Genomic DNA, 27272 nt, shown 5'->3' with positions numbered 1-27272 from the left:
TCTTTTATAGGAAAGTAAACCCTTTGCGATATCCATCCAGCCTCGATTACTTGCTGTACTCTCAGAGAATCTCTATTATGATGAAATTGCACTTCCTTTCACACGAATGCAGAACGAATGCAAACAATTTGTTTCACTGCTGGCTGATGCACACCTAAATATTGGGAACAGAAACTGCAGTGTCTTTACCATAGATCAAGCTAATGAATTGGTGAGTTGAAAATTCAATACTTTTCCTGGTTGGGGGTTTTACTGCTTTCAAATGATATTGATTCACGTTTATAATGCTTGCATTATAACACAATTGGTTTATCTCTTTGCTCCTTGTTTTGACCATCGAAGCTTTATTTCTAAAACTTCACTCTTTTCTGCGGTTTTTTTCTTGCCATTTTTTTTAATTTTTTTATAGGAGTTTCTTTTTATCAACTACCAACCACCGGGAAAGGGTAAATCATCCTTTAAGATATATATACGTGCCATGCCGTCCCCTTCAAAGAAGTCTTTTATTTGGATGTTGGTCCTGTAGAGATTACCTTTGATGTGAGCAACAGTCCTCTTGTTCCAACTGCCTTAAGACAGCTGCTGCTCTTCTCTTAAGGGTTGTAGGAAGGCTTTGTGGGACATTTCAGCTTTTCACAAACGGGCAAGCAACCGGACAGACGCGGCAAGCAGGAAAATGCAGAAGGGCCCCACGCAGGACTCGTGGAGTGTGGGGGGCTGATCTTCGGTGCAGATGGTGCTTGGGGTTGGGGCTTCTCAATCCCCGGTGCACAACTTCGAGGGTACCTCAGAAGCTGCGCTGGAAGATACTCGCCACTTTTCCCAGGTAGCCGGTCCCACGTCTCTCGTCGCCTCCACGGATCTCCGCTCGGCTGTGGATGTGGATCAGGGTCGGGGAAGTCTGGAAGTCAAGGCTCTGGTCGGGCTCTGCAGTCGGTCCCTCGTAGAACTTCAGCAAAGCAAAGGGTAGTCTCTTGATGGTGCCTGTTTGCACAGGGTAGCCACTCCTTGGCCACAAGGGAGATTCTTCAGTCTTCTTCTTTCGTCGAATGTCGAAGGTCCAGAGTTTCTGTTCAAGTTGCAGGTTCAGGATAATCGAATCTCCTGGGGCCCAGCTACCACTCTTATACTAATCTGGGGGGCTGGGTTGCCTGCTAGGTCACGCCTTATGGGTGGGACCTGGGAGGGGGGTGGTTACACCCCCTTCCCTTTGTCCAGTTTCGCGCCAGGACTGGGGCTGGTGTGCCCCAGCACCGGTTTGAACTGGACTATGCATGGGACACCTTGTGCGCCCCAGGCAGTGTCTCGTTTCATTCTTCCCTCCCTGCCCCAATACACTAAGGCCTGTCTGGGGTGGTGCTCGCACCTCCCAAGGCAGGAAACCTATTGTCCAAACCTCCCTTGCCGGGATCACTCCCAGCAGCAGGAGGTCAGACTTGTGTCGTGGCAGCAGCATCCATTTTGTGATGCTGGGGCTCTGGTTAACTTTAACCGGGTAAGTAGGTTTCAACATGTCTTCTCCCTCTAGAAGGGAGGGATAATATCCTCATCCCCAGAAATGGTATGGGGGTATTATTCCAAAGTGTTAGACACCTTACACGACATGTTTTGATAAAGCCAAACCATAGTTACCATAACCGTTTAAGATTATAAGGTACTTTAAGAGTATGTAGTAGGCTATATCATAGAACAGCTTTAAGGACATGGTTCCGAAAGCTGCAGACAGGCTCAGCTCATGCTAGAGCACCATCTCACATGTTACCAAGCACTCTGCCTCCAGGATTGTTAAGGCCTGCCATAGGAGTGGCTGATAGGTACACATGTGTCTATATGTAAGATAGGTATAGGAATACTACACCTAAGCAAGGGGTGATTACACGACCTTGCCCCAGCTGAGTGATCAGCCAGTTGTCATAATGGAAGGCCAAGCCAGGGGTGGCATAATACATGCTGCAGCCCCTGGTAGGCCTAGGATACACCTATGCCCTGGGTACCTAAGGTACACTGTACAGGGGCCAATAAGGTGATCCTATCCAAATGGGTTATGCACCTAAAGTACATAGTATCAATTTAGAGAGAGAACCGCAGGGCTGTGGGTCTGATTAGCAGGCCCACAGCCACATCTAAGTCGAAAACCAGTAAAGCAAAAGCAAAAAGTGGGGGTGAACATAGAAAGCAGACCCTACTCTCCTACACTTGGTTGCAGACCAGCAAGGTCTGTGGGACTAAACCGGCATGGGTATGTCTGGGCCAGCCCTCAGCACGCTGGAAAGCCAGCAGGAATCGATGGAGCCCCCTCAAGGACCCCCTGACGGCAGGCACAGGAGGTCGCAAGGAAACCCCAGCAGCACACAGACTAAGGCCCACGATACAAAGGATGCAGGCAGGACGCTGAGCTTGCGGCTGTGTAGTGCTGCTAGGCAGGGGCTACTTGTTGCTTGAAGATCTGCAGTGAAGAGAGCCAACAAGCCTTGGTGACAACAAGCAGAGGCATTGCACAGGGAGGCGGTCAACATTGACTGAAGAAGGATTATAGTCTCCCAACTTTGAGGAAAGACTGGTCAGGCCTCTGGAGTACCAACAACCCACCACTTGTTGCAGAGCAGGGTGATTTATGTGGGACAACAGGATCAGGAAACCGCTCATCGAGATGCCTGCAGGTGCAGGGAAGTGACTCCTTCACTTCAAGGGAGATTCCTTTAGGCTAGTATGCCTGCTGAGTCTTTGACTCTGAGGATGCACAGTCACGGAGTTGCTGATCTTTGAAAAAGCACAGGGATGAAGATGCAACAGGGTTCTTCCTACTGGGAGCAGTCTTGTTGTGGCTCCTGGCTTGACGAACAGCAGAGTTCCAGTATCCACCAGCAGAAGAGTCTTTGAACAATCTTCAGCAATAGGCAGTCGGTTACAGAAGATTTTGTTGGGATGAATCTAGAGACCCAACCTCAGGGGAGCCCTTAAGGAACCCCAAAAAGAGGAAAGACAGCTTCTCTGGTGACTGACCTGTCCGAGGGGGTCAGGGAACGCTACTCTGTCCTAGCCAGTCAGATGCTCCCAGGGGCGAAGATTCAACCTGGCAGAATCAAGCGGCCACCTGGAGGAGCTCTGGTACACCGCCCTAGGGAGGAGCTGGACTGGCTCTTTTGATCGACCCTCTTGATACTCCCACATCGGGTGAGGCTTCGGTTCCACCTCCACCTTCGGGCCCAGGTGCACACCGATCACAAACGTTCGATGCCCCGCCTTCGGGCCCGGCAACGAAGACTTCCAAAAAGCCTCTAGGCGACTCTGGCCCGAGTCAGCCTCCAGTCAGTCCCGATAAACAGAAGGTTCTCAAACGGAAAGTGAAACCTATACAAACTCCGGCAGCAAAGAAAACTTCGGCATCTAAAACTGTCGACCCAAAACAAGCTTCGGAACAAAACTCCGGATCTGAAAAAATCTCCGATCCGAATAAAAAAACTCGATCCGAATAAAAAAACTCGAACCCAAAAAAGCTACCGACCACAAGTCTTCGGAACCGCAACCTCAATCTACTCCTAAGACTGTACTAAACATTGCTAAACCTAGCAAACAGCTCGATCCCAAACATGACAAGCCAGTTCCGAGAAAGGATTCTCCCATAGAAGAGCTTTTCCGTCCAGATCCAAAGCAAAAGACTTCTTCTTCACCCAAAGACTGGACATATCATCACTAACCTGCTAAAAGGAAACTGGAACCTCCTTCCACAGTCCCTCTCAAAAAGCATGCTCAAACTTCTCCCATAAGAGTACCGTCACCACTTCCAGAAGTGCCAGACCCTTACATTTTCCCCATACACACCACTCATCCCACACAGTCCTGCACCAGCAGATGACGATGAGGATGATAATTCTGGGGGGGGGGGGCAGAAGATGAGCAACCCTTAGATGATCCAGATGATATTACTGGCCCATCAGATGATCCTTGGGAAGACTACAATGCACCAAATGCCCCATATCTACCCCAAGATGACGCATACCCTTCTAGGCCATCTCCTCCAGATGACACCATAGGGTTCACACAACTCATTCACAGAGCAGCAGCCTTTCATGGGGTCGATCTCCATACTGATCCAGTGGATGACGACTTCCTTATGGACACATTATTACCCTCTCAAAAAACCTCAACCATCTTACCAATTCTTAAAGGGGTTATAAAACACGCACCAAACCTATTTAAAGATCCCGCATGGGTAATTAATCCCAGGTTGGAGAAAAAGTACAAAGCCGCTCCAACTGACCCAGCTTATATCAAAGGCCAACTACCATTAGACTCTTTAGTGGTCTCCAGCGCACGAAAAAGAGCTAACTCTCAGACAACAGGGGTTGCCCCCCCCGATAAATAATCCAAACTCTTAGATGCTTCAGGCAAATGTATTACGACAAAACGGAGAATGTCCTGAAGCACACCTTGTATATTTCACTTTACTGTAGAATAACCTCTTTTTTTTTTCAATTTTGCGTGCAGCACCCGTGAATGGTGTGCCGTTCCTTTCACACCAGGGCATAATATTCTGAGTAGTGGTGGCCCGCTGTGTTAGCAGGTCACACGCGGGTTGCACAGCGTATGCACTTTGGTATTTCCAAATTAATACTCATCAACCATTGTAATCCAATTTTTATCAAATTTATTTCTTTCCTTTTAAACATGTTTTATCCATTTGGTGAAGACATCACGTCAAAAGATGAAATCCGTAAAATTTTTTGGTTGTTAAATTCCGTGTATTGCCCATCCAGGCCTATACATGAATATATATTGAATTTCCGAATATCCACCAGATTCTGTACATTTTCATTACTCAATGCATTTCGGTTTTAGCAAAACCTTCCTCAGGAGTATCTATGAATTATAAAGATGTATATGTTACGATCACATAACATGAAACCCATAAAAAATATTTGTTTAAATTATATCCGCCTTAACAAGTAAATTACAAAGCATTCTGATTAAAACACCTTCATAATCACCCAACTAAATTTTTTAACTTCAACTAAAAAGATGTAATACATTGCGTGTAACCTACTAAATAAATCCCCAGATTCTCTCCAAAATCAAGACCTCGACAACTAAGTGCTTTTTAACCCCCACCCCATAAATCAACTGCCTGTCAAAAACAATCCTTCATCAACTTAAAATCTTCCGTGCCCGATTACCCGAACCTCCCTTCCTCTTCATTCCTTCCCCTTCTCTGGTTTAAACACCCTTAACCAACCCCCTTTAGCATACCTGATGTAAAATTTCACGGCGCATCAACCTCCTCCTTCGTGATCGTGATTAAATTAAGCGCCACCATGTTGTTCGTCCCAATTTTTAAACTGTTGTTACCCGCCCCTCCTCCGTGATCATAAGTGTAAACCCACCACCTGTTCTTTCACATCCCACCCCTCAGTTAAGTACCTATCAGTGTTAACCAACCACATGATCTTTCACATCCCACCCCACAGTTAAGTGCCTATTAATGCTAAACAGTGCTCGCAAAATGTTACAAACCCACTGAAAACCCCTTATGTCCGATTTACCATCAAAAATCGAAACAAATCATAAACAAATGTGCAATAAAGAGTCTGTGTTAGTGACTTCTTCGTAATCCGAACGTGATGTGTCTCTTTTGACGTGAAGCATGATTTTCTCTTTCGTGCTCAGTTTATACTTTCCTCTTGACAGGGTGCTAACAGGTGGTGAAACGGTTAGTATTACGACAAAACGGAGAATGTCCTGAAGCACACCTTGTATATTTCACTTTACTGTAGAATAACCTCTTTTTTTTTCAATTTTGCGTGCAGCACCCGTGAATGGTGTGCCGTTCCTTTCACACCAGGGCATAATATTCTGAGTAGTGGTGGCCCGCTGTGTTAGCAGGTCACACGCGGGTTGCACAGCGTATGCACTTTGGTATTTCCAAATTAATACTCATCAACCATTGTAATCCAATTTTTATCAAATTTATTTCTTTCCTTTTAAACATGTTTTATCCATTTGGTGAAGACATCACGTCAAAAGATGAAATCCGTAAAATTTTTTGGTTGTTAAATTCCGTGTATTGCCCATCCAGGCCTATACATGAATATATATTGAATTTCCGAATATCCACCAGATTCTGTACATTTTCATTACTCAATGCATTTCGGTTTTAGCAAAACCTTCCTCAGGAGTATCTATGAATTATAAAGATGTATATGTTACGATCACATAACATGAAACCCATAAAAAATATTTGTTTAAATTATATCCGCCTTAACAAGTAAATTACAAAGCATTCTGATTAAAACACCTTCATAATCACCCAACTAAATTTTTTAACTTCAACTAAAAAGATGTAATACATTGCGTGTAACCTACTAAATAAATCCCCAGATTCTCTCCAAAATCAAGACCTCGACAACTAAGTGCTTTTTAACCCCCACCCCATAAATCAACTGCCTGTCAAAAACAATCCTTCATCAAATGGATAAAACATGTTTAAAAGGAAAGAAATAAATTTGATAAAAATTGGATTACAATGGTTGATGAGTATTAATTTGGAAATACCAAAGTGCATACGCTGTGCAACCCGCGTGTGACCTGCTAACACAGCGGGCCACCACTACTCAGAATATCAGGCAAATGTATGACATCTCAAGCAGCCAACATCTGGAGAATCGCCAACACCCAAGCTCTGTTGGCAAGATATGATAGGGCTCGCTATGATGAGCTTGAAACCCTTATACATCATCTACCAGACAAATAAAAGACCAGGGCTACTGATTTGATGCAGGAAGGGAAGGTCATTACTAACACTTCCATCCGTTGCGCTCTAGATGCTGTTGGCACAGCCTCAAGGGCAATAAATACCGGCATACTTTTACGCAGACATGCCTGGCTGTGTATTTCTGGTTTCAAACCAGAAGTACGAACCAGTATTCTCAATCAACCCTTTGACCAACAACATCTGTTTGGTCCCACGGTTGATACCTCTCTCTCAAAAATGAAAAAGGACACTAAATCCATGGGAGCTTTACAAAATCAAACTCCCAGAGCGTCCTTTCATCGCTCCTCGTACAGGGGCGCCTCAACAACCTTTCCTACCAATACTGCCTCCTCTTCTTACAAAACTCCCACCCAATCCTTACCCAATAGAGGTCATTACAGAGGAGGCAACAATACCAAAGGTAGAGGCAGAGGTATTAACACCCCTACCGTCTCAAGCAGTGACTTCCCTCCCCTCCCCTCCCCCCAGACCATTCCACTCCTGTCGGGGGGAGATAACCAAAGTTCCTACCTGTCTGGAACTCTAGCACAACAGACAGGTGGGTTAGACAAATAATTCAGTCAGGTTATTGCCTGGAGCTCACTTTTACTCCTCCAACAATACCACCCAGACAGCGTCCCATAAAGAGTATCTCACACTCCTAAAACAGGAGGTTGTCGCTCTACTGCACAAACATGCAATAGAACCAGTTCCACTACACCATCAAAACACAGGGGTTTACTCTCTATATTTCCTGATTCCCAAAAAAGACGGCTCCCTCAGACCTATACTGGACCTGAGACCCCTGAACCTTTACATACAGTCAGACCACTTCCATATGGTCACATTACAGCAGGTCCTTCCTCTGTTAAAACACGGCTATTTCCTTGCTAAACTAAAACTCGAGGACGCCTACTTTCACATTCCCATTCACCCAGCTCACAGAAAGTACCTTTGGTTTGTAGTGGACGGTCAGCATTACCAATTCAAAGTCCTCCCCTTCGGAGTCACTACAGCATCCCGAGTCTTCACAAAGTGTCTCGAGGTAGTAGCAGCACACTTGAGAAGGGGAAACATCCATGTCTTCCCATATCTGGACGACTGGTTTAATAAAAGCCAAGTCATACCAGCAATGCGTCCAGCACACACACAAGACCATTCACCTCTTACACAAACTCGGTTTCACTATAAACAAAACAGTCGCACCTCCAACCAGCCCGGTCTCAACAGTATCTAGGTGCCACAATAGACATCTACAAAGGACTTGCATCCCCCAATCCAATAAGAATACAAAGTATGCAAGCTCTTATACAAAAATTTCAACTAAAACACTCACTACCAGCTTGAGTGTTCATGCAACTAATTGGAATGATGGCATCTTGCATTTTCATAGTACTGCACGCAAGACTCCAGATGCGCCCCCTGCAAGAGTACTTAGCAAGCCAGTGGAACCAGGCTCAAGGTCAATTAACCGATCTGGTGGTGGTCGACGACCGACCGCATCGCTCTGTGGAAATATGGATTTTTCTGGTCAGTTATGTCCCCTATCTTGGACCCCAACGGTTTCATGTATAAATCACAAGTACATGTACGTTTCCTCCAGTTCCAGTTATGAAGACGCAAACACATGTGTGTCCACCGCCAACATGTCCTCTTTCAGATCCGCCATGAATGGGCTGGATATTCTATCCCTAAGTATGAAAGGCCACCGGCTTTATATGGTTCACTTATCCCATTTTACAGTTCAGACGAGTAGGCCCTGATTCTGCCATCAAGCCTTTTCCTGCCTTCTGCCTCTGAAAGCTCCAGTCCGAGCTCGCATCTGTACCCATGAACTTTGTCCTACTCCCTGCGCGGCTAACGGTGCCTGACTCCAGCCTGTTGCCTGCCAAAAACTGTATTTCACCTTCAAGATTATCTGCTTTGCTCCGCTCCCTATCCAATGCATTCCTGTCTAGTAGTTTAAAGTAAACATTCTTTCAGCTACCGAGCAAAAGGCCCGGCTTCTCTGTCTTTATGCAAGTAATTCATAGCCCTGTTAATATGAAAGATTTCGGCCCTCGCATCTAGTGTAGACACTTAGACGCTTGTACACGCATTAACAGTCAGTATAGTCAGTATAGAATAAGATTCTATCCTAAGAAGACCTTTCTTTCTGGATAACCTAGTTCTCTAAACATAGGATATTAGATATGATTTGGGATTAGGTTGACTTGACCCTCCAGACTTCTGTCTCCACATGTAGAGCTAAATGTCAAGTTCCCTTCACCCCCTAGTTACACGTCAGTCACACGTCATGCTGCTGCGTGCGCATCTCTGCCAAGTATTTCTGCTGACATTGCGAAATTCTTTCATGGAACCACCCATTTATGACGTCATATCCAATGACGTTCTTTAGTTACACCCAGTTACACCCATTTTTGCTACGCATGTATGTCTTATCTTTGCTATCAATTGTTACGCCTCCTCCATCTGTTTCACTGTAATGCCTATTGTATAAAAATGATTACCTGTCAATAAAGTTGGGTCTTCACTTCCTGAACCTTCGTGGTGATGGAATATGGAGCTCATCGATTTAAATTGATTATGGAATAAAGCCCGTTCCGAACCTCTAATACCACGGATTCTGCCTCTTATTTTACTGAGCTATTGTTATAGATTTTCCGCATCAAATTAAGTCCCGGTAATTAAATTATTTACCACATGAATGGCGCCCGAATAGGGACACTTTCTCATCTCACGCGCCGGACTGGCGTTGCAGGCCCGGTCTCCTGTCACAGCTGGACGGACAACAACGCGTACCCACAGGATTTCCTGTATCTCCCTCCTGCCGAGCGGGGGTAACTGAGGCTGCGATCAACACCCAGACGAGGCGGTGAGAAGTGCGAAGTATCCCGACCAGAGCCTAGCTGAGAGAGCAAGATCCGAGGTATACAGAGGCCCACCAGTTCCGAAGTCCCGAAGCTCCGAAGTATCGAGCCGAGTCCAGTCCGGTCCGAGTCCAGTTCAGTTCAGTTCCGAGGCCTTCCGTTCCGAGCTACCCGGTGAGTACCATTATCGGGGAGGCGTTCTGACGTGCACAAAGGTTGTGCCGGTCAAGACGGGTTTGGGTACACAAATCCGGTCTGCACTGTTTCAGCAGTGTACCTGTACTGTTTAGCAGTATATCAAGTATGTCTAGTATATGAAGTCAGAATTATCTAGTTAGTATCGAGTATTATGCTTAGTGAACGGCCATCATTGTTGTTCATTAAATGTTAAATGTTAAATGTTTTGAATATGTTCTGCATATTGTGGTGTGAATGACTGTTCATTATTGTGTCTCGTTGTATTAAACGTGTTCAAAATTTAGGTATCAGATCAGATCAGTTCTCAAAATGCCGCTCTTTTCGAAATTAAGACAGATCAAAACTAGAAAAGGGTTACTCGAAGAAGCTGTTCCCATTCCTCCTAGGGACACTCCAGGGTACTTTATGTATCATAAACATGGCCTAGACGCCATATTATTTCTTGATTTATGGGTAGACTACACCAAGGAATTACCAGAAAGTCAGAGGTGGCCCGCAGCTGGGACCTGGGATGCAGATTGCATCGTGAAAGTAGAGGAAGAATTATGGAAAAAGAAAGCTAGACAATCACAGAAAGACGCCATTGAATTATGGCGTAAAGAATCGTATAGACGTACAGAAAAAGCACGTAGACAGGAAGAGAAGAGTAAGGAGAATTCAAATAAAGTTCGAGAAAATATATTAATTGAAGAAGGTACTCGAGTAAAATCAGAACAAGGAGACAGACAACGAAATACCCTTATGAATGGTATGTATCCTCTCCTGGCCGAAGGATTACCTAAGGCTACGCCGGAGATACCAAAAGACTTGCCACCCCCATTGTTTCCGATAAAGGTACATCCCAAAGGACATCCCAGAACCGCAGAAGATGTTTTTCTTTCCTCTTATTTAGACGACGCAGCTCCCGAGTATACTAATGCTGCGCCACATAGACCGCCTGCAGAGGGGGTTCAACGCCAAGACCCTCTTCCGTCTGTACCTCCGCAACAGCAAACTCCGACACAAGTTCAGGCAAGCACATCTGCTTCGACATCTGTATCCACACCTATAGTTGCTATGTCACGTTCGACGAATCCTTTCACATCCAGCACCCCAGGTGGGGCTACCGGAGGTGCATCAAACATTTTTTCCACGCCACCCAGAGTAAATAAACTTTCCTTTCAAGAATTAGCTCACCAACGTACGCCCAAACTAGTAACTCCCAACACGCTCAAGGAACTTCTAATAGACTGTAGATATGACCCGGTGCCCGGAAAAGGGGACGAAATGGTGCTAGCATCATTACGTATCCGACGAGCTGCTATATATTTAGGGAAGCTACCAGGAATGACTACGCACTTAGAAAATATATATCACTTTGTCCAGTCAGGACGAGATTCCGAAAGTATTGACAGAGCCATGGAGTACCAAAAAGTGGAAATACAGGGGGAACTGTTACGTTTCCTCATAAATTGTGTGATTAGAAATCAAGACCGACCAGGGGTAAATCCGAAAGAAATGCAAATTCTTACCACATGGAGTCAGAATATATCAGAGGGGAGACACGATAAACGATCATGTATAGTAGCTATGTGCCGAAAAATCCGCAAAGAAATAGAACGAATACACGAAGACAGATTAGCAGTAGACGAATCTGAACAAACCGAGGAGGAGGAAGAATTAGAACTACCCACAGGACAGTTAGAAACCATGGCCTATGTAGGTAGAGGAAGATCTTGCAATAATACTAGATGCTTCACTGATCCGATACGTCCGGTACGTCCAGATAATAGCAGAAATTTCCAAACTCCTATAATAAATATAAGGTCCCCCGAACATTCGTTCCAAGCCGCTGACAAACTACTCCGAGAACGAAGGGGTTATCATATACTCGATTCTATGGACGAACAAGAATTAGCCAGGTCAGCCGTTCATTGGGTTGACAGTCCCGGAAAATATAGTGATGATACATTAGCACACACGTTTTTGAACCTCGCTCCAGATGAACAGCGTTTAGCTGGTACCTATATGATTCAACAACTCCTTATATTATATAAAGGCCAACACTCCGATCCTGGTCCATTACCTGATATATTGACTAAATTACTCACGAATAAATGGAGAGGTTCAGGTACTGAGCTAATCAGAGAAATACTAGAATCCAGAAAGCAGTACATTCTTTTTGTATGTCCCGAACATGTTTCACTGCCCATCAAGGAAAGAACGACGTACTATATGGATAGACAGAATCCCTTACGCGAAGTGCACCCGATAAAAGGTGAGGACAATCAGTTTAAACGTGTGTTTGTATACACACCCATATCTAAAATAGAACTATTGGAAATGAAGAAGGTGGTACCCAGTCATGATAAAGACCCAGCGGGTTTCCACCGTGAAATTAAAGACATGTTGCTCATGGGAGAGTATACCTATCCAGACATTATGACGATATTGAAGGTACTAATGCCTGCGGGCATTTATGAAAAACTCAAGGAAAAAGATTGGGAAGTGGGAGACCAAAAGATAGATTGGACAGCATTAGAAAACGAAGAAAAAGCTCGAGGTCCAGGTGCAGGGCTTGGGGAGAAGACCAAAACACTACCAGGTTTGCTAGTACAGGTACTGCCACGTTTATTAACTACGAAAAAGGAAGACTGGGGTGCAATCTCAGCCTGTAAACAAAAGCAAGATGAAGACACTAGTGATTTCTACGCCCGATTCGAAAAATGTTTTGGTATAAATAGTGGAATAAAAGCAAGTAGCGAATCTTATCCACATCTGTTTGTGACAAAGTTAGTTGAAAATTCTTTGCCCCAAGTTAAGAATAGAGTATTGAAATTCGAGAGTACCTGGCAAGGTAACACTCCGTCACAAATGTTACAAATGCTACAGTACCATCACAATAGAATTAGAGAGGAACAAGAACATGAACAAAGACGCATGAAAGACACGAAAATGAAAATGCTAGTTTCCCAGACAGTTCCAGCTGACGGTCATAAAAAGGGTATGACACAGTCCAGTGTTTCAACAGGTCCTGTAAAAGGGACGTGCAACTATTGTAAACAGCCAGGTCATTATGTACACGATTGTCCAGTTTTAAAACATAATATCGCCATAGGTAATACAAAAGAAAGACCACGGCCACCTAGACAGGATCAGAATCAACAAGGAGCTCCGCAGCATGCACAGTCCATGCCAGCTCCGCAACAGTCCATGCCAGCTCCACCACAGCAGCCTATTGCTGCCACACAAACAACGACACGACAGATGTACCAGACCGCACAGTATGACTATCCTGATTATCAACGATACTCATGAAACAGCCTAGAGAGGGAAGTTGGCTTACCCCTTATTGAGGTCCCTGTAGATCAAGAAGGACCTTATGTACACAGTGAACTATTAGGCCAAGATAGAAAATTTTTACTTGATACAGGGGCAAGCCGAACAACCATAAAACGTAGTGAAGTTCCAGGGGCACCCCTCTCAGGCTCACAGAATATTTCCCTTGGGTTTTCAGGAAAACCTATCGTTAACGAAGTATCACAGCCTCTTCCCCTTACGATTGGTCCTTTGACACGAACTACAGATTTATTGCTTACTAAATCATGCCCAGAAAACTTGTTAGGTATAAAAACTTTGAAAGCTCTAGGAGCTATAATATGTTGTTCTCCGGAAGGAGTAAGATTGTTTTTACGTGATTTCAAAGGGCACTATGTGTCCCGAGACATGGATTACCGACTGCAGACTTTACCCGCACATTTATGGGCACAAGGCCCTACAGATGTTGGTTGCATGAACATTACACCATATCGAGTCACACTAAAGGCAGGAGTGGTACTACCACAAATGCGACAATACAAGTTACCCCCAGATGCTGTAGTGGCTTTACTGCAAATAATTGACGAGCTTATTGGCCAAGGAGTGGTTGTAGAGACCGACTCCAATGTATGTAATTCACCGATAATTCCGATTCTTAAACGAACTGATCCAAAGGCTCCGCCAGTATATCGATTGGTTATTGATCTGCGCGAATTAAATAAATGTATTGTACCACAATACCCCGTAGTTCCAGACATTTCTTCATTACTGACAGCTATTGATTCCGAAGCAACATTCTTTACTGTAATTGATCTCAAGAATGCCTTTTTCAGCGTCCCAATAGATCCGGAAAGCCAATACTTGTTCGGATTTAGTTTAAATGGACGAAGCTTTAAATTCACACGCGCACCTCAAGGATTCACAGAAAGCCCCAGCATCTATAGCCAAGCACTGAAACGAGAACTTGACAGTATACACATGCCGGTCAACACTGCCCTGCTTCAATATGTCGATGATCTGCTGATCACCGCTAGAAGCGAACCTGAATGTGAAAAAGCCTCACTGACAGTTTTACATTTTTTGGCCGAAAAGGGGCACAAGGTGTCCCCTTCTAAGCTGCAATTCTGTGTCCAGCGAGTTGTTTATCTTGGTCACTCGCTGTCCAAGGAGGGAAGGCAGCTTACACCAGATCGCATCCAGTTAATAGCTAACATGCCAATACCCAAGACACAAAAGGAGGTGCGGGCTTTTATAGGCCTCACTTCATATTGTAGGCAGTGGATCCCTCAGTATGCATTTCTAGCAAAACCACTCATTCAGTTGACAACACAGGAGGCAGCCACATCGACTGTCCTCCCTTGGACTCAGGAACATACACAAGCTTTTGAAAGCCTAAAGAAAGCTTTATGTCAAGCACCCGTTTTAGCAACACCATGTTACAGCAAACAATTTACACTCTTTGTTACAGAACGCGAAGGTACTGCTTTGTCAGTACTCACACAGGAACAAGCAGGATCACACAAACCGTGTGCTTATTTTTCTAGTACATTAGATCCCGTAGCTCAGGCTCTGCCTGCGTGCCTGAAATCAGTGGCAGCGACAGCTTTAGCAATTAGACAAAGCGATGCCATAGTGTTAGGACACCAATTGACAGTACAAGTACCACATGCAGTAGAGGTTCTCTTGAACCGCACACAGACACAACACTTGACTATAGCACGACTCACTGGTTACGAATTAACATTGTTTCAGCCACATATAGAAATCAGACGTTGTAGTACATTGAATCCTGCCACACTGTTACCTGTAAATGGAACAGACCCACTTGCACATGATTGTATTGAAGTTATCACTATCACGACGAAACCTAGACAAGACTTGACAGATGTCCCATTGTCAGATCCAGACCTGACGTTGTATGTAGATGGTTCATGTATGAGAACAAGTACAGGAGAGTTAGTGGCCGCGTATGCAGTCACAACAGACACTGAAGTCATTGAAACAAATCGTATTAATACCTTGTCAGCTCAAGCAGCAGAGCTCATCGCTCTGACACAAGCCTGTATTCAAGCTACGAATAAGAAAGTCAACATATATACTGATTCACGTTATGCATTCGGAGTTGTACATGACTTCGGCGTGCTGTGGCGAGAGAGAGGTTATTTAACTTCCCACGGTACCCACATCCAGCACGGACCCCTTATTCATGCCTTACTAGATGCAATACATCTACCTACTGCAATATCAATTATGAAATGTAAAGCTCATACGAAAGTTACTGATATCATTTCCCAAGGCAATGATTTAGCTGACAGAACAGCTAAACAGACTGCTCAAACCCACACGTCTGACATGACAAAGACAATAGTTCCGACACCAACACATTGCATGACAGTTAAGGATCCCGCTCTTGATGTAATCGACATACAGACACATGCTACACCAGATGAAATAAAGAAATGGACTGAATTAGGAGGGACCCAAACGGATCAAGGATGGATGACGAAGGAAAAATCTGTGTGGTTCCTTCCTGATTCAATGGTCCAAGTTATCATTAACACTGTACATAGTCCAGCGCACCTAGGAGAAAAAGCTATGCTAGACAGCATTCAACACATTTGGTTCAACAAACATTTACGAGCAGCAGCTAAACAAAAGGTCCGTACCTGTATGATCTGTTGTCAGTTTAACCCAGGTAAAAGCATTCCCGTAGAACAGGGTGGATTTCAGCCTCCTGATCACCCTTTTGAAGTCCTCCAGATGGATTATATCCAGATGGAACGATGTCGAGGATTCAAATATGTTCTCGTAGTTGTTTGTGCTCTTTCCCGTTGGACAGAGGCATACCCGGTTTCAGATTACACTGCCCCGACTACTGCCAAACAGTTAGTTCGAGAATTCTTCCCACGGTACGGTTTACCCCGTGCTGTCTACTCAGATAACGGCCAGCCGTTCTCCTCCGAACTAATGAAACACGTTTCACTCTTGTTAGGCTATCAGTGGAGATTCCACTGTGTCCGACACCCCGAGGCAGCAGGTCTCGTGGAACGACATAATCAAACTCTGAAAATTAGATTGTCCAAAATATGTAGAGAGAAAGGTGTCGACTGGGTAGTAGCCCTACCAGTTGCACTCTTTTACATGAGAATGGTAGCGCACTCTCGAACAGGGCTATCCCCTTATGAGGTGATCTTCGGTAGACCACCAAATATGTGGGGGACGCCTATACCACGAAAAATAACTGATATTGACTGTAATATGCTGACAGATTACCTGGCTTCCTTGATGTCTGCACTACAATCTTGTCGTTCACAGGTAGCTGCAGCCTTTCCCGACAACACCGAGGTGAAACCCCATGACGTAATTCCAGGGGATCTAGTTCTAGTGAGGAACTTTGATCGGAAGTCCCAGCTGGATCCTAGGTGGAGATCGCCTCAGATCGTATTGTTAACAACGAGGACAGCCGTGAAGATCGAAGGTCGAAAAGGCTGGATACACTCAAGTCATATCAAGAAATTTCATGGACTACCATCTGATATAGAGACTAAACCCTGTATTTCTTCACCGATGGACTCAAAGCTTCCTTTGGTTGAACAAAATAACTCAGAACAATATAGACTAAAACTTAGGTCTAACAAGTCAGGCAATTTGATTGTTTAAGTCCTCTCCAAGGTGAATCGGTCGAATTTGTCTCTGACATGTATCAATTAGACCTGTATAGAGAAAGAAACAGAAGGATCAAGTTGAAACGACATGCGTACTGTAAATCACTGCGTAGTCATTGCACAGTGACGTTATTAATTTTGTTTTTCCTAAATCTTTTAATAATTACTGCAAGTATATTGTTGCACACATATTATCCTATTTCTAAACATGTTCATAATGTTACTGCTGAACATTCTTTTAGTGAATTTCCCCCGCATGAGTTGTCATATAGATTTGCGCTGCGCAACAACACTTTTATTAGTATGTTACATCATTCCCATCAGGTTAGCAATGCTACAAATTGTTGGATATGTGGCCGACTCCCTCCCTATCAGAACTATCAAGGAATTCTGCCTCTCTTCCCATATCCGTTCACACACAATGGCTCCTGTGGAGCATGGTTTAGTTTAATTAATTCTCTAGATTCGAATTCCGCAGTTTATCAAGACAACTGGGTATGGGGAAACTTGCACTTAGTTTTACTTAAAGTCTGCTACCCTGACAAGGAGGGACTTCCCAAAAGAACAGGAACTGATCTAGAAAATGAAGTATATGGATTAGGTAATTTCACGCTTAACCTCATGATCCTGAATGTCGAATCCGAAACTGCCCCAATTTTGCCCGCTATGTCAGTATTTCCAGTTAAAGGTGAATTATGCATAAGAAAGAATGGCTCTATACACATGGGCCGCAGTAAATGCACCACTGTAATAGAATTCAGTGATCAAGGCAAGTCTACATTTAAAGCTTCTCGCCATTCCTACTTTGTATGTGGTCAGACTGCATATATACGTTTGCCTCTAGATTGGGATGGTACCTGCTACATTGGATTCCTTTTGCCACCTGTTTTCCTAGCTCCTCCTGATTATCACAGAAATACTCATTTAGTACACAATAGAGAAAGGAGAGATCTCCCAATAGTCGATTACACTGAGACAGCATGGGAAAAATACACAGATTTCAATAAAGGTCTTTTTCCCTATATAGGTACAGTTACCAATAGTAAACTGATACGTAGATTAACCAGAACCCTTGAAGCAGTAGTGAACGAAACTATTTCCGCCTTAGGCAATTTAACAGAAGAGCAGTCTGCTATGCGGATTGTTGTGCTTCAAAATCGTCTTGTCCTTGACGTCATCCTGGCCGATAGGGGCGGAGCTTGTAGGGTCATCGGATCAAGCTGTTGCATTTTCATACCAGAAAATTCGCCATCTGTATATAAAGCCATAACTCGCCTTCATAAGATTGTAAGCCAGATACACCAGAATCCAGGCACCTGGACTTGGTCCGGTTGGTTTTGGAGTGTATTATCTACCTTTGGATGGAAGGTCCTATCCTTCCTAGGTATTGGCTTTCTCATACTATTCAGTTGCTGCTTATGCCTACAATGTGGACCAGCGATCTGTGGTCTGTGTGCCACATTGTGTATTCCACCACCAAGATTTCATTCATCACGGAAGAAGAAAGAAGAACAAATGATGCTATATGAACAGATCGATGGATTAATGAAGATTGATATCTCTTGACGGGCAAGTAGGGGACAAGGAGGGAATGTGGAAATATGGATTTTTCTGGTCAGTTATGTCCCCTATCTTGGACCCCAACGGTTTCATGTATAAATCACAAGTACATGTATGTTTCCTCCAGTTCCAGTTATGAAGACGCAAACACATGTGTGTCCACCGCCAACATGTCCTCTTTCAGATCCGCCATGAATGGGCTGGATATTCTATCCCTAAGTATGAAAGGCCACCGGCTTTATATGGTTCACTTATCCCATTTTACAGTTCAGACGAGTAGGCCCTGATTCTGCCATCAAGCCTTTTCCTGCCTTCTGCCTCTGAAAGCTCCAGTCCGAGCTCGCATCTGTACCCATGAACTTTGTCCTACTCCCTGCGCGGCTAACGGTGCCTGACTCCAGCCTGTTGCCTGCCAAAAACTGTATTTCACCTTCAAGATTATCTGCTTTGCTCCGCTCCCTATCCAATGCATTCCTGTCTAGTAGTTTAAAGTAAACATTCTTTCAGCTACCGAGCAAAAGGCCCGGCTTCTCTGTCTTTATGCAAGTAATTCATAGCCCTGTTAATATGAAAGATTTCGGCCCTCGCATCTAGTGTAGACACTTAGACGCTTGTACACGCATTAACAGTCAGTATAGTCAGTATAGAATAAGATTCTATCCTAAGAAGACCTTTCTTTCTGGATAACATAGTTCTCTAAACATAGGATATTAGATATGATTTGGGATTAGGTTGACTTGACCCTCCAGACTTCTGTCTCCACATGTAGAGCTAAATGTCAAGTTCCCTTCACCCCCTAGTTACACGTCAGTCACACGTCATGCTGCTGCGTGCGCATCTCTGCCAAGTATTTCTGCTGACATTGCGAAATTCTTTCATGGAACCACCCATTTATGACGTCATATCCAATGACGTTCTTTAGTTACACCCAGTTACACCCATTTTTGCTACGCATGTATGTCTTATCTTTGCTATCAATTGTTACGCCTCCTCCATCTGTTTCACTGTAATGCCTATTGTATAAAAATGATTACCTGTCAATAAAGTTGGGTCTTCACTTCCTGAACCTTCGTGGTGATGGAATATGGAGCTCATCGATTTAAATTGATTATGGAATAAAGCCCGTTCCGAACCTCTAATACCACGGATTCTGCCTCTTATTTTACTGAGCTATTGTTATAGATTTTCCGCATCAAATTAAGTCCCGGTAATTAAATTATTTACCACAGCTCTCTGCAGTGGTGGAACACCAAAAACCTTTCCAAAGGACGGCCGTTCCTCGAATCAGTTCCACAGATAGTACTAACCACAGACGCAACCCTCACCGGCTGGGGAGCTCATTTGTCAGAGCACACAGTACAGGGCAGGTGGACACCACAACAGAAGCTACTCCACATAAACCATCTGGAGTTGCTAACCATTTTTCTAGCTCTAAAATAATTTCAAATTTGCATATCAGGCAAGGCTGTCTCAGTCCGCACAGACAATATGACAGCAATGTACTACATTAAAAAACAAGGAGAAACACTCCTTACATCTCTCCTGGCTGGCGCAGAACATATGGAGGTGGGCCATTCCTCAAAACATCTACCTACTAGCAGAACATCTACTAGGAGTTCAAAATCAGGTTGCGGATCTGTTGAGTCATCAGAGACCACAGATTCACGATTGGGAACTTCATCCGCAAGTTCTTCAACCTTTCTTTCAAATATGGGACAGCCACAAATGGATCTGTTCGCCACACACCTAAACTCCAAATGCCCAAGCTTTGTTGCCAGGTATCCACACCCATTGTCCAAAGGCAATGCAATATGGATGAGTTGGTCAGGCAGATTTGCGTACGCTTTTTTAGGGAACATTCCCTTAGATGATATCTGCAAAGCAGCTACATGGTCTACACCACACACATTCACAAAGTAATACTGTGTAGATGTGCAAGCAAAACAACAACCTAGTGTGGGCCAGGCTGTACTCAAAACACAATTTCAAACCACTGCAACAGATACTGGTACTCGCCGCTAAGGGAGAGAACTGCTATGCAATCAATGCACTAGTGTGTGATCTACAGGCCATATGCCTCAAACGGAAAATGCCACTTACCAGTATGCATCTGTTCTTGGCATGTAGGGCTGCAGATTCACACACGCCCACCCTGCTACCTCTATCTGTTCCAGTAATATCTTAATTAGATACACTATACATGGACATCTTTCTGTTCTCACACAACTCCATCATTTCCCGTAATGGCAAAAAACAATATGAAGATGGAGTCGATGCCCATGCGCACTATGCTCCAGAGGAGGAGTTATCTACCATACAAAGACTCTTCCAGGACAACAACAAAGTGTAATCATCTGGGCCCACCACCAGATGGCGATCTATGCACTAGTGTGTGAATCTGCAGCCAAGAACAGATGCATACTGGTAAGTAGCATTTTCCTTTCTCTTCCACCAGTGCTGCTCTACGTTCCATTAACACATCTTGTGTCTCCTGATTTTTTTTCTAATGCCTTACGGGATTCATTGGCAAAACTGATGCCATCTCTCCCGGAGGCTAGTGGGAACAATTTGGCCCAGTTGATTTCAGATGGGCAGCAGGCTGCTAGATTAATCATTTGGTGTGGGATGGACACTACAAATTTGATTGGCCGTACTATAACTTCCTCTGGGGCGTTGCGCAGGAGGGCTTGGCTTCGTACCACTAGGTTTTCGGGGGCAGTTCAATCCACTTTAGTTGACTTGCCTTTTGTTGGCCTCCATTTATTTGGCACCCACACTTGCGCTGCTTTGCGCCGTTTTAAAGATAGTCGATGTAGTGCAGACACTTGGCTCTATTTCCCTACTCTTAAGTCCTATTGTATCCTACAGCTGAGTTGTTCAAGTTAGTCTTTTAGTTCTGAGTTGTCACTGACCCACCTCTGTGTTTTTTTTAGAAGCCCACTATGTGGCTCAGGTCAGTATAGCATGTCACCCGGAGTGGTGATCTGCTTCTGTAGGTCTTATTTGTTTTGTATTTACTCGCTTAACGACAGGTTGTCTTTCTTTAACCTTATGAGGGTCTACTATCTATTGAATGTTATTCTCTTCTCTGTTGAAGAGCTCCTCGCCCAAGAGATCTTTTTTTCGATGGTATTTATTTCTCGAGCAAGATAGATTGCTGGTGTTAACAACTCTTGGGGGCACTTGCGGTAGGCATATTGCCATTCTTTTTTCTAATTTTCTACCCCGTATGGGATCTTTTGTTTTCTTTTCGAGGAAGATTGTGCAGTGTGAGATGCTACTAGTGGTGCATCGTTGGTCTCTCCTGATTCTCTTGGGGATTACCCTTTATGGTAAAGGGTTTCCAGTGGAGTAGATGGTAGGGTCTTTACTCGCCAATCCGTGTTCTGGGCCTTGCCAGTGATTTCCATGGGGGCATATTTTGCCCTTGTGTCCCCGTTTTTTTTCCGACTACATTTCTCACCTTTCTTCAGCAGGTTACGGGGTGTTATTTCCCCTCATGTTTTCCTCCTGCTGATCTCCCTTATGGGTGCCTTATTCCACATACTTATCTGTTTAATTGTGCATGAGAGTCTCTGGATTCTCGCTCTTTCTTTTTGCGATCACCTGTGTGTCCTTGTTCTGACTTTATTTCTGCGCCTTGGTACAATAGTTGCTCATATGCAACATAGGTTTCCTTCTTGCTATGCTCCTTTTGTAGGTTAATGTCTTCATCCATCTGCGTATGTATTTTTTACTACTGGTTGTTAACCAATTGTTTCGTCTTTGGGCTTCCTTTCCTGTAAGGATTGGTTGTTCTGTCTTAGAAGATTCTGTTTGTGCTATATGGTGTTGTATATGACCCTTCTCTTTCCTTCACTTTTGATGATTCCTGCTTTAGGTGGAATGGATATGTATTATTTAATTTCAATTGCCTCTCCTTTCGATTGGCTTTTTTGTTGGTTCAAAGTTTTGGACCTTATACTTTATGCGTCTTCTTTTCCCTTTGTGACTGTTTTTGACTTTTACATTGGCTCCTACTTTGTATGATAGCCTTCACCATTCTGTTAGTATTTGCCTTACAATAGTTGGCCTATACCCACCTTGGCCTATTTTAGGCCTAATTCAACCTTGTATTCTTTATCACAAGGTTCCTGTTCCTGTTTTTTTTCAGGATGTGGCTCTTACCAGCCTCTTTTATGCTTTAAATTGGCTAGCACGATTTCTTCATACTTCGTTGTTTTTTTCTTTTGTTGATGGTTGTGATCCACTCTCTCTTTCTTCCCTACTATGTCGCTGATTGTTTAGCACTATACTAATGTTTATGTACGTTAGCAGGATGCTATGGTTCTTTCATCGATATATTTTTATGCATTTACTATGGGTATGGCAATGCTCTATAGACGTGTATGTCTCAGCTATGGGTATATATCTCAAAGTTTATATACCTATACTTCTCGTATACGACCTCCGTGTCACCTTTTCGAGTGAGTTTTTGAAATAGTGTTGTATCTTTGCTTTACTTCTGCACCTCTCTGTGTTTATCCCTGTTGGGTGTTTCTAGTGATGTTACTCTGTCTGGAGATCTCCTAGGACAAGACTTGTTTTTGTTTTGTCCTCGCAGATTTGTAGTGAAAGCGCACTTCGTGCCTCCCCTACGGTACATGTATTCCGATTTCTTCTTTGTTTTTACCCCAAATCATTTAAATTGCTCTCGGTACGTGGAGCTTTGCTCTGTTATGGTTCCTGTGGCCCCGATCTTCCAGGCTTTAGCTATTCATGGTTCCAGTTCCCATTTTGGGTCTAGGTAATAGGTTGATTCATATTGATTAGCATCTTTCAACTTGCTGTTTTTCCATTGCTATGGGTTCGGCTTCCCCATGCCGGCCCATATCTCTTATTTACTGTTATTTTCTTAGATTCTTCCACATTGTTTGTTTATGGTGAGGTGTTATGTTCCTATCAGCTAATTTCCTCAGTCCACTGGTCTTTCCTGTTTTTCAGTACACCAGTTGATTCTAATAATTGATTTTTTTGGTCAGGTCAGTTTGCAGACCCACCTCCAGGGATGGTGTTGCTTTGGTATCGAATTATAAGGTAAGGCATCTGCGGCTAGATGTTAGCCTCAGCTGTCACACTTTTGCAAAACTTAACTGCCCTTTGGATGTGCTTTTAGTCTTGCATTTGAAAAAAACATGTAGAAACTGAGTGAGTGGATGCAAAAAGTAATTAAACTGCATGTTTTTTGAGAAGCGTTGTTGGGCCTTTGACACAAGTAATTACCCACAACTTGCGAAGGAGGCAGAGCAGAGTACCACAATTGCCCCAAACATTTTTTTTTTTTTGCGTTTGTCCTCTTTAAAATGCTTGGAGCCACAGACTGATAGTTTCGTTGCTCGAAATCCTTAAATGCAGTTCTTTAAAACAGTCCCTTTGTGTCCATAGATTTGTAAATGTAATTTGCCGTGAGCTCTGACATATAGTCTCTCTCTTTTGAGCTTTGCTGCTTTAAACTAAATTACAAGAACATAGTTAAAGCTGTATATTAGCTTTCCATGAACTATTTGGCACCCTGCAAGCTGTCTTAATATTGTTACCTAAGAAAACATTTATACGGTGTATTTGCAAGCCCAATTTGTTTATTTTGCTGTGCCAATGAAATGCAACTAACCTGAGGACTGGATTTAGAATATATGCAAGTTTTGTATACATAATTTTCAAAATCAGATAGCGTGCCAAAACAATAGTGCTAGTAAGACTGCAGTGCAATTTTCTGTCTGTTTTTCAAGTGGAACCAGAGGCTTCTAATTCAGGTAAGTTTTAACAGAACATCGGCTTCCATAACCTCTTTTGTGGGTGTAAAATATGTAGACTTGTATGTTGGAGCATCACATTATAATTTCTGAATGAAGATTGCTTGTAAACATGATACTCGAGTGGGCCTATTTCAAACCACTTTTTTTCTTTTCAACAGATCACAACTGTTTTCAGTGAAATCACATCAAATGTTGAACTCAGTCCAAATCTTCTACAGCATTTAGACTGCAAACGTCAGCAGGTCCAAGTTACAGTTATGGAAACCAACCAGGAGTGGCAGGTGTTGCAACTCAGAGTCCACACTTTTGCTGCGTGTGCCATTGTGAACATGGACCAACTCCCAGAGAAACTGAATCCAGTCATAAAACCATTGATGGAAACTGTTAAAAAAGAAGAGAACACCCTTGTGCAAAATTATGCTGCCCTATGCATTGCAAAGCTTCTTCAGCAGTGTATGTCCAGAAACCCTTGTCCAAATCCAAAGATAGTAAAAAACCTCTGTAATTCACTGTGCATTGATCCTCATCTTACTCCCTCCGTAGCATGTCCAGCTCCGTCTCAGAGCAGTTATGAGAATTCTAAAGGTGGGTCTTGCTTTTCTTTTAGTTTTGCATTGCTCAGATGTTTGTGGCATACGTAGCTGTAGGTACACATGCTGCGCATACTCCTGTCATCTACTGTTGTGCTTGGACGTGTACAGCTTGTTTTTATTTGAGGAAGTCCTTTCGAGTGACAAAGTGTGATGACTCCTCTAGGCCTGGGCGTGAAATTCTTCTCCCCTTGTAGAGTTCTTCCCACTCCACACGGAGTTGTGAAACTCCACAGAGCGGAGTATTTTCCTTGCTTGCCAACGTTAAGTTGGCGGTCACAGAAATCTTGCTCTAGACCACCACCTGGCGGGATGGCATCTGTGTTCCCATGCCTCAATGAGCGGCTGATCAAGAGCGCAACACAGTAGCTATATCTGGTGCACATGCAGACAACCATAGACCTTCTTCACAGGTTGAGTTTCAAATATAGCCAAATTCCACCTTTAGCCCCTTTAGGTACTATCCTTCCTCGGGGCTACTCTAGACTCCAGGGTCGGGAAAGCTTACCCAAGCCTTGCCAAGGTCAACGCTTATCAAAATCGGATACCTTTTTTTCAGTCTGATCGTTAATTTACAATCAGGATAGTAATGTGTTTGATAGCGATGATGGCGTCCTGCATTGCAATAGTTTCTCATGCAAGGTTACATATATGTCCCTTATAGCAGTGCCTAGTAGCATAGTGGTTTCAGGTGGAGGATCTAGTTTTGATTAGGGGCCGTACACATGGCTTTCTGCAGTGGTAGAACGCCAGCAACCTGTTGCAGAGATGGCCCTTTCTAGACCCCGTTCTATAGGAGACCATCACCACAGTTGCCTCACCAGATGGGGAGCGCATCTCAAGATCATACAATAGATGGAATGCGGACACCCGCGCAGCAGGGTCCCCGCCTTAACTGCCTGGAATTGCTGGCTATTCAGTTTGCTCTTCCAGCATTCCTTCCACTCATACGCAACAAGGTAGTTCTAGTCCACGCAGACAACACAACAGCCATATTTTACCCACAAAAATAAGGGGGCACGCACTCGCCCCAGCTGTCTGCTCTTGCCCAGAGCATCTGGAAGTGGGCAATACCTCACAAGTTGCAGTTGGTCATAAGTACATTCTTGGTCTGCACAACGACTTGGCACACCTCAGCTTTTCCGCCTCTCCCACTCCTACCATTCGTAGTTCTTAGCTGAAGCGGACCTCACTTACCCTCCTAGTAGCCTCAACCTGGGTGCGCCAGCCTTGGTACTCCACTCTGCTGGAACTCTCTAGTTCCTCACAAGGGACTTCCCCACTGGCTGGACCTTCTCACGCAAATTCACAGGACCCTTTCGACACCACAATCCTCAGCAGCTCAGTCTTGCAAACTGGCTCCTGAGGTCTTAGAGTTTGGTTACCTTAACCAATCACAATAATGTATGTTCATTGTTCGTGAAGCACGCAGGCCTACTGCCAGGGCCTGGTATTCAGCAAAATGGAAGCGCTTTATGCCCTATTGTGTTCCAAAACATTTCAATCCACTCACACTGTCGATACAAGACATTTCAAAAATATAGATCAAGTCTAATACATTATAAATAAAGTTTTAGTAATATACATACATATATACACACACATACACAGTTTATAAATTTAGAAAAAAAATTCAAAGGAAAGAAAAAACTAAAGTAGAGCCATGAACATATGTCGACTACTACAACTATCAGTGTGTTAAAAAAGGAAAATGCTACCCTGTAAGCATTTGTTTCTGGCAATAAGTGCTGTAGATTCATATGCTGTACATACTCCTGCCATCTAGTGTTTGGCTCGGACGTGTGCAACTTGTATCTGAAAGAAACAAGTTAGTTAGATTCCTCACCTTAGAATATCCCCAGGCGTCAGGCTGGATCCGGAAAGATTTTTGTAGCAATACCCCCTGCGCGTCACTAGGCGTCGTCTGCGGGTCCGTCGTCTGTGTCGTGCGCCGGAATGACGTCGTCGGAGTACTTGGACGCCGCCCTCGCGCGCTGACGTCAGTTCTTCTTTTTTCCGCGCCAGTAAGCGCCGATCCGGGAAAAGCTTACCCCTAGTCAATTTTTGACTAACTTTTTTGTGACTCTTTTTGGTCGACTCGACTGTTGGTGCCGGTAGGATGCCAGGGTTTAAGGCCTGTGACACCTGTCATCACCTGATGTCAGTGACGGATCACCATCGCCGGTGCCTCTACTGCCTGGGGGCCGAACATGACGCGGCGTCTTGCCTCGACTGTCAGGCCTTGACCTCGAAGGCTAGACGGGAGCGGTCCCGCAAGCTTCTCGAGCTCCGCCACTCGGTTCCGCGCCGCTCGAGGTCCCAGTCAAGGAGGAGGTCCAAGGACCGGTCGCGGAGCCGCAGTCAACGTCATCGCTCGTCGGGCTCTTCGGGTAAGTCGAAGCGCTCCAAGAAGTCCAAGAGGCGACATCGCTCTTCGGACTCCCCTCGCCGGGCGCGCGACTCAGCCGAGGGTCCAGCTGGTTCCACCCCCGCGGCTCCGTTGGAGCCGCAGGCGCCGCGTCCGTCCCCATACCCTCCGGTCCCTGGGA

General features: G+C 44.3%; 1 protein-coding gene across 2 annotated transcripts in view; it reads left to right on the top strand.

The window, feature by feature from the left end:
- The window catches only part of BTAF1 (B-TFIID TATA-box binding protein associated factor 1), an 852875-nt gene that overhangs the window by 524632 nt on the left and 300971 nt on the right, over nucleotides 1-27272 (top strand). For both annotated transcript variants that reach the window (XM_085606166.1, XM_085606165.1), the window contains exons 19-20: nucleotides 11-211; nucleotides 24292-24718. In XM_085606166.1, the coding sequence (XP_085462292.1) occupies nucleotides 11-211; nucleotides 24292-24718 (628 nt within the window). The remainder of the gene's footprint in view (nucleotides 1-10; nucleotides 212-24291; nucleotides 24719-27272) is intronic.

This window comes from Triturus cristatus, chromosome 1_2 (assembly GCF_964204655.1).
Source record: "Triturus cristatus chromosome 1_2, aTriCri1.1, whole genome shotgun sequence".
NCBI classification, from domain to species: domain Eukaryota; kingdom Metazoa; phylum Chordata; class Amphibia; order Caudata; family Salamandridae; genus Triturus; species Triturus cristatus.
Note: the sequence above shows the minus strand (reverse complement) of the source record. Positions and strands in the feature narration are given on the sequence as shown.